General features: G+C 38.7%; 1 protein-coding gene across 3 annotated transcripts in view; it reads left to right on the plus strand.

Moving 5' to 3' along the window:
- The window catches only part of STARD9 (StAR related lipid transfer domain containing 9), a 127,865-nt gene that overhangs the window by 61,697 nt on the left and 52,144 nt on the right, over nucleotides 1-14,024 (plus strand). For all 3 annotated transcript variants that reach the window (XM_032418061.1, XM_032418063.1, XM_032418062.1), the window contains exons 8-9: nucleotides 11,299-11,368; nucleotides 12,769-12,841. In XM_032418061.1, coding sequence (XP_032273952.1) covers nucleotides 11,299-11,368; nucleotides 12,769-12,841 — 143 coding nt within the window. The remainder of the gene's footprint in view (nucleotides 1-11,298; nucleotides 11,369-12,768; nucleotides 12,842-14,024) is intronic.

Here is a 14,024-nt window from a genome sequence, read left to right on the forward strand (position 1 = left end):
TAGATTCTTTGATTGGCATAGTACTTGAAACCTAGAGAAGGTGGGAACTTATGCAAGGTCGTTCAGCTTGAGTGATATACCCAAGGCCAGTGATAGGAACCGGACTGAAATCTCAGGGCTCTTTTGGACCTTCATGGAGCGAACCCTTTTTGGGAGAGAAGATGGTTGGTAGGAAATAATTCTACCCAGCAAAAGGTCTCTTAGGTCCTTTGGGTTACATGTTTTTGAAAGTTGGTCTGGACTTTCTCAAATCATGACAAATATAGGTCAACAGTCCTCGAATTTCTTAGTGAAGGAGCCTTGAACTCAAGTAGTATAGAACCGTCCTTAGAAGCTAAGACCCTGAATAGTCACACTGAACTATTATTTCCATTACTACCTTCTGGTGGCATTGCAGCAAACTTTTTTTTTTTAAGATTTTATTTATGTATTTGAGAGAGAGAGCGTGCGCACATGCGAGCAGAGGGAGGGACAGAGGGAGAGGGAAAGAATCTCAAGCAGACTCCCTGCTGAGCGTGGAGTCTGACATGAGGCTCTAACTTACAACCCTGAGATCATGTCCTGAGCTGAAATCAAGAGTCAGATGCTTAACTGACTGAGCCACCCAGGCACCCCTACAGCAAACTTTTAGTTTTCTAAATGTTTGCTTTTTCATTCATTAATTTATATTATCTGCCTGCCTGCCTGTATCTTTGTGTATCTCTATCTTCAGGCTCATATATTCTGTGAATATGATTCCCAAGTGGAAAGTGGTTTCTGCTTTGAAACCAATTCTATGGGAATTTGTTGGGTACCTGCTAGATACCTATACTCTTCAGGGTGTCCCAGGAAATAATGGAGATATAAGAACTTACAGTTCTAGTTCAGATTTGTGAGCTAGAACTTGATAGTTACCTAAATCAAAGGAAAGGAAGGGAGTAGCCTATTACTTTCCATTAAATAGTTTATTAATTAGATGACTGGTTGAAATCTGAAACATACACAGGCCTACCCAAAGCACACATAAGAGGCCAGTGATTACAGGGTCTTGGTGTCATTTAAGTGAAAACAAGATAGTACAGTGTTTTTGCCTTGGCCTTTATCTTGACATAAAAGGATAGGTACAGAGCAGGAGGTGTTGGAGGTAGGTAACTGCATTGTCAAAAAAATTTTTTGGTATTTTCTGTGTATTCAATCTGCATAAAAATTCTTTTCTTTTTAATTATTTGTTTTCTTTTTAATTCTTAAACCTTTTTTCCCCTTGCCTTTCTGCACTTCCTAGGACCTCTGGTACCATATTAAATAAAAGTGCTAGCAGTATTTAGTCTTGTTTTCCAGGGCAAAGCTTTAACATTATACCATTAAGTATGATGTTTGCAATAGCGTTTGTTTTTAACAAATATTCTTTATCACACACTTGTAAAAATGTCTGTAGCAAAGGATCAGGTGTTGTTTTTTTTTTTTTTAAGATTTATTTATTTGAGAGATAGCGTGTGCATGTGTGCAAGTGGGGAAGGGGTAGAGGGAGAGAGAGAATCCTCAAGTACACTCCCCGCTGAGCGTGGAGCCTAATGTGGGACTTGATCCCAGGACCCTGAGATCATGACCTGAGCTGAAATGAAGAGCTGGCCGCTTAACTGACTGTGCCACCCAGGTGCCCTGCAAAGGACCAGGTTTTTGTTTTGTTTTTTTTAATTCCAATCTATGGCAAACTAACACTTTGATAAAATAAAGATGAATTACTAGAAAAATGAAAAAGACATCCTAATTACAAACCCAAATTCTTTTTACAAGTTGAAAGGATATAAAATCACTCTGTCACATTGTTATAAAGGTTGCTAATACTCTCAATTTCTGTATCTATCTCATTATGTACCAATAATAGTTTGAGAACTGGCCTTAGTCTTTGGACCAGCTTTGAGAAACATTGCCATAGCAGATTAAGGGAATTCTCTTTTTCCCCTAGTTTTCTTTTTTTTAAAGATTTTATTTATTTATTTGAGAGAGAGAGAGAGAAAGAGAGAGCACAAGCAGAGGGAGGTGCAGAGGGAGAGGGAGAAGCAGGCTCCCCCCTGAGCAGAGAGCCCAACATGACCTGAGCCAAAGGCAGATGCTTAACCAACTGAGCCACCTATGGGCCCCTTTCCCTAGTTTTCTAAGAGTTTTTGTTTTTTTAACACTGAAACAAATTAAACTTTTTAAAAAGTTGCAAGTACAATATAAAGAACTTTTTTCTTGAGCCATTTGAGAGTGAATTGCCAATCTAATGACCCATCTCGCCTGATTAATTTAGGGAATTTTCCCTCCATTCCTTCAAACAAGAATGTTCTCCTGTATACCTGTATAATTACAACACAACCACCCAAATCAGGAAATTAACTTTGGCATGTTACCACCATCTAATTCTTAGAGCCCATTTAAGTTTCCCTAATTGTCCCAATAATTGCCCATTTGAGAATCATGTGTTGCATGTTGTTAGGGCAACTCTCTGGTCTTCTTTGGTCTGTAAAGTTTCCTTGGTCTCTCTTTAACGTTCATGAAGTTGACAACCATCAAGTGGTGTACGGTTTTGGTTTGTCCCATTACTCATGATTTTCAAGATGATATCTGCCAGCCTTCTTTGCTCTAAAATTGCTATTTTCCTTTTGTAATCTTCATCTTATTTTCAGTTTATTTGTCAGTATAGATTCATGCTTATCTATTTTATTCAATTAATTCTGTTACTGTGATTTTCTTTTATTTTGATGCTCAAATTATTCCAGATTTAGTCAGTGGAATCCCTTTCAAGTGCACTTCTGTGACATTTTGACAGATCACTGTTATTCTTTGAGCACGTCCTTCTTTTCTGGCACAGAGGTGTTCCAGGCTCATCTTCTACTTTCTTTGCCTCGGTCTTGGAATCAGCCATTTCTTTTTATTTTTATTTGTCATACCTGTTCCTTTTTACTGGAGAATAGTATTTAGAAGCTAAAGCTAAGGTGTAGGTGCTAGGCATGCCTGTTATTATTGATGTTGCCACTTGTAGTCCCTCTGAGTGGACAGAGCTAGGTAATCTGTGTTCACACCAATACCTCTAATTGCAGTCCAACACAGCAGAGTTCATTCTCAATTTCTCCCTTTTCCTATTTGTAATTATTTTATTTTTAAAAAGATTTATATATTTATTTGAGAGAGAGAGAGAGAACACCAGCGAAGGGAGGGGCAGAGGAAAAGGGAGAGAATCTTAGCAGACTCCCTTCTGAGCGCAGAGCCTGATGTGGATCCCATGACAGCGCCTGAGCAGAAACCAAGAGTAGGATGCCCAACTGACTGAGCCACCCAGGCACCCCTGTAATCCCTTTATTTAACAGGGGAAATACTTCTTTGATCTGCCCTCCTACATGTAATCAGTCTCTTGCCATTGCTCTCCTCTCTCTCATGTGGGTGCCTGCCTCGCCTGGCTGTGCTTCAACACCCTGTGCTGGGCCCTATTACCACAGTTCCAGTACTCTGTGTGGGGCTACCTGTCTCTTAGCTCCCCACTGTGCAGGTGCATTCTGTACCCCTCCTTTCAGGCTCTTCATCCTGATCTGCATCACTGCAGCCCCTCACCCTCATGGTAGCCTACCTTGCTCTGTTCACCTTGATAACTTTAGGACTAAATTGTGCAGGGAAGAGAAATAGAAGGAGTGCTAAAAATGTTTTAATAAAATTATTGTGTTTTGGGGTACCTGGGTGGCTTAGCCAGTTAAGCATCTGCCTTCAGCTCAGGTCATAAACTCAGGGTCTTGGGGCGCCTGGGTGGCTCAGTCGTTAAGCGTCTGCCTTCGGCTCAGGTCATGATTCCAGAGTCCTGGGATCGAGCCCCGCATCGGGCTCCCTGCTCGGCGGGAAGCCTGCTTCTCCCTCTCCCACTCCCCCTGCTTGTGTTCCCTCTCTCGCTGTCTCTCTCTCTGTCAAATAAATAAATAAAATCTTTAAAAAAAAAAATAAAATAAACTCAGGGTCTTGGGATCAAGCCCTGCATCAGGCTCTGCTCAGTGGAAGTCTGCTTCTCCCTCTGTGCTCTCTCTCTCTCTCAAATAAATAAATAAAATCTTTTTTAAAAATTACTGTGTTTTTACAAATGCTTTTCTATAGCATATGACTTTTGTCCTTTATCCTGCTAATGTGGTTAATTATACTGGTTGATTTTTTTGTTGTTTTTTGTTTTTTCTAAAGATGAGGAAATACTTAAAATTTTTTTAAATTTAAATTCAATTTAGTTAACATATAGTGTATTATTAGTTTCAGGGGTAGAATTTAGTGATTCATCAGTTGCATATAATACCCAGTGCTCATTACGTAAGTGCCCTCCTTAATGCCCATCACCATTTACCCCATTACCCCACCCACCTCCCCTCCAGCAACCCTCAGTTTGTTTCCTATAGTTAAGAGTCATTTATGATTTGTCTCCCTCTGTTTTATCTTATTTTTCCTTCCCTTCCCCTATGTTCATTTGTTTTGTTTCTTAAATTCCATATATTGTCTTGTTTCATTTTTCCCCCCCCTTCCCCTATGATCCTCTGCCTTGTTTCTCAAATTACTCATATCAGGGAGATCATACACTTGTCTTTCCCTGACTGACTTATTTCACTTAGCATAATACCCTCTAGTTCCATCCACGTCACTGCAAATGGCAAGATTTCATTCTTTTTGATGGCTGAGTAATCTTCCATTGTGTGTGTGTATACACACACTACATCTTCTTTATCCATATACGGATTGATTTTTGAAAGTTACAGCAATCTTGCATTCCTGGAATAGACCCAACTTAATTGTGATATATTATCCTTTTTATACGTTGCTGGATTTGGATTTTTGATATTTTATTTGGGCTTATTGCATCTACATTCAAGAGTGAAATTAATCATCCTCCTTGTCCTGTTCCTTCTCTTCCTCCTCTACTTCTTCCTTTTCTCTTCTTCCTACTCTTCTGTTTCTTCCTCCTTAGGTTTAGGTACAAACATTGTGTTTGTTTCCTAAAATGAGCTGAGAGATACTCTTTTTCTATTTTCTGAAAGGTCTTTTGTAAGATTAGGATTATTTCCTCCTTAAATATTTGGTAGAATTTCCTTCCAAAGCTGTCTGGGTCTGGAGGATTTTTTTTGTGAGAAGGTTTAAAATTATATATTTGATTTCTTTCAGGTACTCTATTTATTGCATCAATTTTGGTAGATTGTATTTTTCTTTTTTTCTTTTTTGAGAAAGAGAGAGCGAGAGAGATTGAGAGCCTGCATGGAGTGGGGGGTGGAGGGAGAGAGGGAAAGGGAGAGAAAATCCCAAGCAGGCTCCATGCCCAGCGTAGAGCCAGATGGGGGGCTTGATCCTACAACCCTGAGATCATGATCCCAGTGGAAATCAAGAGTTGGGTGCTTAACCGACTGAGCTACCTAGGCATTCCAGTAGATTATATTTTTCTAAGAAAAATCTATTCCCTCTAAATTTTATAAATGCATTTGCATGAAGTATAATATCCTCTTACACTTTTTTTTAAAGATTTTTTAAAAAATGTATTTGTCGGGGAGAGAGCACATGCAGGGGGAGCGGCAGGCAGAGGGAGAAGCAGGCTCCCTGCTGAGCAAGGAGCCTGATGAAGGACTCAATCCCAGGACCCGGGAATCATGACCTGAGCTGAAGGCAGATGCTTAACTGACTGAGCCACCCCGGCATCCCATCCTCTTACACTTTATGTATAAGGGGTCATTTAAACGTAGGACTTCTTACAAGCACCTGGCTGGCTCAGTCACTAGAGCTTGTGACTCTTGGTCTCACGGTTGTGACTCTGGTGACTTCCCATTCAGTTTTCCCTCCCTTCCCCTATGATCCTCTGTACTGTTTCCTATATTCCACATATGAGTGAAACCATTTGATAATTGTCTTTCTCTGATTGACTTATTTCACTCAGCATAATACCCTCTAGTTCCATCCATGTCGATATCTTTTGGTTAGTATTTGCATTTTTATCTTTTTTATGTTTTCAACCTTTCTGTACATGTTTTATTTTTTTTAATTTTTTAATTTTTTAAATTTATTTTTTTAAAGATTTTATTTATTTGACAGAGAGAGACACAGCGAGAAAGAGAACACAAGCAGGGGGAGAGGGAGAGGGAGAAGCAGGCTTCCCGCCAAGCAGGGAGCCTGATGCGGGGCTCGATCCCAGGACCCTGGGACCATGACCTGAGCCGAAGGCAGACTCTTAACGACTGAGCCACCCAGGCGCCCCTCTGTACATGTTTTAGATGTATTTCCTACAAAATTATTTATTTGGCTTTTGCTTTGTTTTAGGTAGCATCATGATTTTGACCTTTTGAGTATGTGGGTCTGTTTATTTTTAATATAATTACTAATTTTATTTAGGTTTAAATCTATTACCATGTGTTTTTTCTTTACATTCTTTTATGTTCCTTTTGCTCTACTTTCATGTCTTTTGGGTTAATTTTTAAAATTCTGTATTTCTCCTCTGTTAGCTTACTATTTGTACATTGTCTTACTATTTATTTTAGTAGTCCCTGTAAAGATTACAACATGGATCATTGAATTAAAGTTTAGTATTAGCTGGTACTTGTACTTCTTCCTAGACAATGAGAGAACCTTAGAAGACTTGAACTCCATTTATCCCTTCTTTATATGTCATTTTTGTGGCTCTACATTTTTTTTTTTTAATGTCTTACCTTCTCTCTGGCATTTTCCCTCAGCCTTAAGAATAATCTTTAGTCTTTCCTCCAGTGTAGATCTGCTATTGACAAATTCTCTTCACTTTCCGTTGGTTGAAATTATCTTTATTTCTTCTTTATTCTTGAAGAGGATTTCATTGAGTATAGAATTTTAAGTTGGTAGTTATTTTCTTTCATCGTTTAAAATTTATTCCATTGTCTTCTGCCTTCCATTGTTTCTTTTGAGAAATAATCTCTCAGTAATTCCTTTAAGGTTTTTCTCTTTGCGGGGCACCTGGGTGGCTCAGTTGGTTAAGTGTCTGCCTTCAGCTCAGGTCATGATCCCAGGGTCCTGGGATTGAGCCCCGCATCGGGATCTCTCTTCATCGAGGAGCTTGCTTCTCCCTCTCCCTCGGCCTGCTGCTCCCTTTGCTTGTGCTCTTTCTCTGTCAAATAAATAAATAAAATCTTAAAAAAAAAAAAAAGATTTTTCTCTTTGTCTTTGGTTTTCACCAGTTTACTGTGAAGTACCTAGGTGTAGATTTTGAGGTGTGTGTGTGCGTGTACACATGTGCATGCATGCACATACTCACACATGCTGGGCTTCTTTTTTTTTTTTAAAGATTTTATTTATTCATGAGAGAAAGAGAGAGAGGCAGAGGGGAAGCAGGCTCCCAAGGAGCAGGGAGCCCGATGCGGGACTCGATCCCAGAACGCTGGGGATCATGACCCGAGCCGAAGGCAGACGCCCAACCATCTGAGCCACCCAGGCGCCCATGCTGGGCTTCTTGAATCTGTGGTTTAATGCCTCTTTATCAGTTGTGGACATTTTTTAACCATTATTTTTCTAGTAATTGCTTTTACTCCACTCTTTCCTTTTGTAACTGTACTTACAGGTGTGTTAGAACTATTCCCTGTATGTGCTATGATTCTTACCCTCCCATCTCTGTTTTTTATATTTTGTCTTTCTGTGCTTTATTTTGGGTATATGATTCTGACCTATCTTTCTGTTCACTACTTTTTTTCAGCTGTGTCTAACCTATTAACCTTAGATATTGAATACTTAGTTTCACTTTAGTACTTTTTATTTTCCAGATCTCCGTATGATCCTTTCATTATAGCTTCCAATTTTCGCTGAAAATTTATAATCTTGTTTTTCAGTTCCTTGAAAATGATAAGCAGAGTTACTTTAAAGTTACTGTAACCCCAATATCTGAATCTTTCTTGCATCTCTATTGCCTATTATTTTTACTGGTTTTCATTTATTTATTGCCAGGTATACTTGGATTTTGGTTTGTTATAATTTTGTTACAGATGGCATTTCCTAAACTGTTTATAGAAATAATTGGAGGTCTAGGACAGTAGTATCTTCCTATACAGACAACCTATCTTTATTTATGCCAGGTTTCTGCATTCGCTAGTGATCCAGAATTACCTCAGTCCAATTTAAGGTTTGAGAATATTCAAAGCTGAGCTGCAGTCCCTTCAAAGACTGTCCCCCCCCCACTTTTTTTGAGCGGTGGGGGAGGCGCAAAGGGAGAGGGAGAGGGAAAATCTTAAGCAAGGGCTTAAGCCCCTTAAGCCCTGATGTGGGGCTCAATCTCACAACCTTGAGATCATGACCTAAGTGGAAATCAAGAGTCGGACGCTTAACCAGCTGAGCCTCCCAGGTGCCCCAAAGGCTGTTTACTTATAACTCAGCCTTATTCCTGTGTTTTAGCCCTTTGGGTTTTCAATTCAAGTAGGGTTCTACAGGGCAACTCTGAGTAGGCTCTGGACTTCAGTCTGTATCTTCCTAGACCTGTGAGGTTGTCAAGAGAACTGCTGTCAGTCACTTGCCCTCAAGATTTGGCAGATGACTTCAGAGGAAAAGTGTCCTCAAATGCTGGCTTCATTTCTCTAGACTTCCATCTTCCCCCAATATATGGCCTGGACAATTTTTGCTATCTGGTTATCCCTCTGTGCCTTAAAGCTTATGTCTTTAATATTTTGTCCAGATTTTTCTAATAGTCTTTACTGGAAGGATTGGTTTGTGTTATCTCATTTGCCATTACCAAAAGCAGAAAATCTCCGTTCTTGCTTAAATTTTTAAAACTCTTTGGGGCACCTGAGTGGTTCATTTGGTTCAGCGTCCAACTCTTGGTTTTGGCTCAGGGTCGTGAGATTGGGCCGCATGTTGGGCTCCATGCTCAGCAGGTAGTCTGTTTGGGGGTTCTCTCCCTTTGCCCCTCCCCCCTGCTCGTATGCTCTCTCTCTAAAATAAATAAATCTTAAAAAAAAAATTAAAACTCTTGGGTGCCTTGGTGGTTCAGTTGGTTAAGCGACTGCCTTCAGCTCGGGTCATGCCCAGGGTCCTGGGATCGAGTCCCACATCAGGCTCCCTACTCAGCGGGGAGCCTGCTTCTTTCTCTCCCTCTGCCTGCCACTCCCCCTGCTTGTGCTCTCTCTCTCTGTCAAATAAATAAAAATCTTTAAAAAAAATTTGAAACTCTTTTTATTATAGAGAATTTTGAACATACGCAAAAATAGGCTAATATAATGAACCCCCATGTACCCATTACACACTTAAAATAATCATTAACCCTTGGCCATTTCTGCTGTATCTATATTCCTGTTCACTTTCCTTCATCCTATGTTGTTTTGAGGCAAATTACAGATGTCACATCAGTTCATCATTTTAGTACATAGCCCTAAAAGATAAGGAATGATTTTTAAAAAACATAACCACAAAATTATTATAACATCTAAATAATAATAATTTTATTTATTTATTATTTATTTCATTTTCAATTTTATTTATTTTTATTTTTTATTTTATTTAAATTCATTTCATTAACATAGTGTGTCATTAGTTTCTGGTGTAGAATTTATTTTTTAAATTTTATTTTATATCGGGGCGCCTGGGTGGCTCAGTCGGTTAAGCGACTGCCTTCGGCTCAGGTCATGATCTCAGGGTCCTGGGATCGAGCCCCGCATCGGGTTCCCTGCTCCGCGGGAGGCCTGCTTCTCCCTCTCCCACTCCCCCTGCTTGTGTTCCCTCTCTCGCTGTCTCTCTCTCTCTCTCTGTCAATTAAATAAATAAATAAAATCTTTAAAAAAAAAAAAATTTTTTTTTATTTTATATCCAGTATAGTTAATATACAGTGTTATAATAGTTTCAGGTGTATAATATAGTGATTAAACAATTCTATACATTACTCAGCGTTCATCATCTTAAGAAATTTTTTATCCCCATTACCTATTTCATCTATTCCCCCACCTTTGTCCCCTCCAGTAACCAACAGTTTGTTCTCTAAATAGCTAAGAGTGTTTTTTTGGTTTCTTTTTTTGCTTTGTTCATTTGTCTTTTTTCTTAAATTCCACACATGAGTGAAATCATATGGTATTTTTCTTTCTCTGACTTATTTCACTTAGCGTTATACTCTCTAGTCCCATCCATGTTGTTGCAAATGGCAAGATTTCATTCTTATCTATGGCTGAGTAATATTCACTTGTATATATATATACCACAGTTTCTTTATCTGTTCATCTATTGATGGACACTGGGCTGCTTCCATATTTTGGCTATTGTGAATAATGTTGCTATAAACATAGGGATGCATATATCTTTTCAAATTAGAGTTTTCATATTCTTTGGGTGAATAGTGGAATTACTGGACCATATGGTAGTTCTGTTTTTAATTTTTTAAGGAATCTCCATACTGTTTTCCACAGTGTCTGCACCAGTTTGCATTCCCACTAATAGTGCACAAGGGCTCCCTTTTCACTACATTCTCACCAACATTTGTTGTTTCTTGTGTTTTTGATTTTAGCCATTCTGACTGTTGTGAGGTGATAACTCATTGTGGTTTTAACAATAATTTCTTAATATAAAGAAATCCAGTCAGTGTTGAAATTGCTTTGTTAATTTCTAGCGTAATTATATTTACCGATGAGCCGCCAAAGTTAGTTTGTCCCTATATCTCTGATTCAGTTGTGAAGGCACTTTTTCACTTGGTCAGTAACCACCCACAAAAACTTACTTTCATGTCTTTAAGCTCCTCTTCACCTATATGAAGCTTGTCCATTCTTCAGTGACTAAATTCAAGTCTCCTTCCTCCATGGAGCCTGCCCTGGCCACTCCTCTGATCACCTTAGCATTTATTATCTCTTCTATTCCTGTGGCATTTGGCCATAATTTATGTTGTATAGTATAACTTCTTATGATTGTAAACTGCGTTTAGGGTAGGGACATGTGTGCTGTATGTTTTGCATGCCAGATTGTGGGGCACATATCATCTGTTTACCTCAGCAGTTTTGTGAGGGCCAAATGAGGTAATCTAAGAACTTTTCTTATACCCTATATAGCTAAATTGTAAGGAATTACCGTTGTTTTTGTTGTTGTTAGCATAACCACTAAATGAATTCTGGACTACATTCTCTGTGAGGGCAGAGACCTGTGTTTCCAGAGCCTATCATAATGCCTGACAGTAGGCTTTCCATACAGATATGTTGATTTAATTTATTATCTTAAGGAATTTAGTCAAGTTCTCTCATTCTTTTCTATCAAATGATATAAAATAGGATAAAGTTAATGACCTAGAGGAAGAAGTTAAACTTTACCAAAAATTTTATTTTCTTTTTTCCTCCCTCACAAATCTGATAGGTTTATCTCAACATGTAGTTACCAACTATAAGCAAGTAATTCAACTCTTGGAGGAGGGAATAGCAAACAGGTAACAGGTTTATTTGTTGCTGTCCTTTCAGTCTCATTCATCTTTCCTGTGTGCTCATTCCCCTTTGGAGTATATGATTGTACCTCTCTCTGCAGCTTCCCCACATTCACAATCAGGAGGCCTTTTTCAGAACAGTAATGTACCCAGGGTAAGGGGCAGTGGCTGAGATTTTGTGCATTTCTCAGTAGTGAAGCTGGAGTTTGTTCTGCATATAATAATACCAGGCAGTAAGCTCAGAGTTACTCTGTGCTTTGTCTCATAATAGATAACTTTTTGACTGAAGAAAAGATTCTTGCCTGCGTTGTCCTCTCTGTAGGCTTGATAAAAATAAGATCCAATATGGTTTAAAGTGTTTCAGAAAACAGTTTTTCTTCTAGTTTTGCATACTTGTAAAGGCTACCCAAAAAAGACTGTTTTGAATCTGCTATGAATAAGCACTGTAGACTTTCCTATAAGCTATTGTAAATTGTGATAATATTCCATGTTGTTAGTTACTAGGAAATACCCAGACTGTTTTAGTAGATGCCTGAAAGAATAGCCTTTTTTACCTGGAAAAAAATGTTGGGATATAGTCTTCTTTTTACCCTATTAGTAGCAAGTCCAAGTTAATTGACCATAAAGGAAGAACTTTAAATTTAACATTCTACTCTTTGGGTTTCATGGAACTATCCTGGAGGCACTTGCCTCTGATCTTCAGATACCCTGGGTTCCTTGATCTTTAAGCGTCAGGCTTCACTTTTTCTATCCTTGAGTCATGAGACCTGCCTTTGGAGTTTGACTCTTCTTCAATTCTCCAGCTCCTCTGAGAACAGAAGTCAATGACATGATCCTAAACTGAATAATGATTGACTTAGATTTAGATGAAGGGAAGGCTCTTCTTACTTTAAGGATTAATATTGCAATGAATTTCTAAAGATGACCTGGCTTAAGTATGACATTGACACAATTCAAGATCTCATTTCAAATCCCTTTCTGACACTGTAAGATTAATATTTAGTGTTTAATCACATTTTACTTTCTCTGTTTTTGACGCTTCTCCAGCAAGCTCTCTACCTCCATTTGTCCTACTTAAATGGGTCTGTTTTAGGGGTATTCTTCCAGGTTGATGACACTCTAGTATTCCCCTTTTCAACTCTGATTTTTGCTTCTATTGCTTAAAAAATGTTTTAATGTGGTTTAATATGAAGCTACACTGCCTTTTATTCTCAGATATCAGTACCTAGAATGCTGCTTCTGCCATCTTTGGACCACTCTCCTAACTAAACTGGTCTAAATATGGATGTTCTATGATTCTCACCTTTGAACCTTGGCACTAACATTTCTTGTGTTCCCCATGGATTCTTAAGGATCCACCATGCATAAACAATACTTATCCTAATTGTTTTCCTTTATGTACACAGAATCACAGCAGCTACTCATGTTCATGAGGCCAGCAGCAGATCCCATGTCATCTTCACTATCTACTATACACAGGTTGGTTACCCCTTTATTTGCTTAGATTTCTTCCTTTCCTAGTCCCTTTTGACTGCTTTCTTGTATTCTTATTTCTTTTCCTTTCTTCCTACCTTTCCATTTATAGGTCCTCTACTATGACCTAATGTTATAAAGAGGACCTACATTACAATCTACTAAGCTCTACACCAGAAAGGGTAGAGGCAGTTTCATAAAGAGTAATCAAAATATCTTCAACTTATATTTTATTTTTAACATTTCAAAGTACTTTTATATCTATGTGATCAGTATGAGCATTAAAACAAGAAGTAAGATTGAAATGAAAATAAGCATTAAAATGAAAAAATAGATTTACTTCTATTATGATTTACTCCTATTAAAAAGTAGAAGATTTACTTCAGTTAGGAGTGAGTAGATCAGCAAATCCTATCCCCCAAAAGCAACTATAAACCTGGACAAAACTGTCAAAACAACCATTTCTCTGCTCTAAAAATAGACCAGAGTCATATAATAAACCAAGACATTTATTCAAGAAAACTACTGAATTACAGGTAAGAATGGTGCAAATCTGTGGTATATTACCTTGGGCTGTTCCCATCCCTACCTGTCTCTGTAAGTGAGGTGGTTCATCAGGGAATGGAAGGCAGTCAAAACCAGCTACTTTGTTGCTACCATTGCTGGAAGAGTTCACTTGATTTGGGCCATTGTCAGAATGGTGCTCTTGGTTTGGAGATCCATTAGCCTGAGATTATGGGTCTGTTTCAGGCAAGAAATGAACTGGCAGATTGTCTGGGGATTTAATAGGGAGTTCTGGAAAATGATGCAGCCATAGTGGGCTTAATAAGATCTTCACATATCCTGTATTGAGCAGAACTTAAACCTAAAACTGAACTTTTTTTTTTTTTTTTTTTTAAAGATTTTATTTATTTGACAGAGAGAGACGCAGCGAGAGAGGGAACACAAGCAAGTGGAGTGGGAGAGGAAGAAGCAGGCTTCCCGGCGAGCAGGGAGCCCGATGCGGGGCTTGATCCCAGGACCCTGGGATCATGACCTGAGCCGAAGGCAGCCGCCCAACCGACTGAGCCACCCAGGCGCCCCTAAAACTGAACTTTTAATGCATTCCCCAGTCCACACATTGATCCATCAACAAAGAATAGAGATCTTATTGGCTCAAGGTGTTTGATTATAGCTTCTGACCAGTGTT

This window comes from Phoca vitulina, unplaced genomic scaffold (genome assembly GCF_004348235.1).
Source record: "Phoca vitulina isolate PV1807 unplaced genomic scaffold, GSC_HSeal_1.0 scaffold20, whole genome shotgun sequence".
In the NCBI taxonomy this organism is placed as follows: domain Eukaryota; kingdom Metazoa; phylum Chordata; class Mammalia; order Carnivora; family Phocidae; genus Phoca; species Phoca vitulina.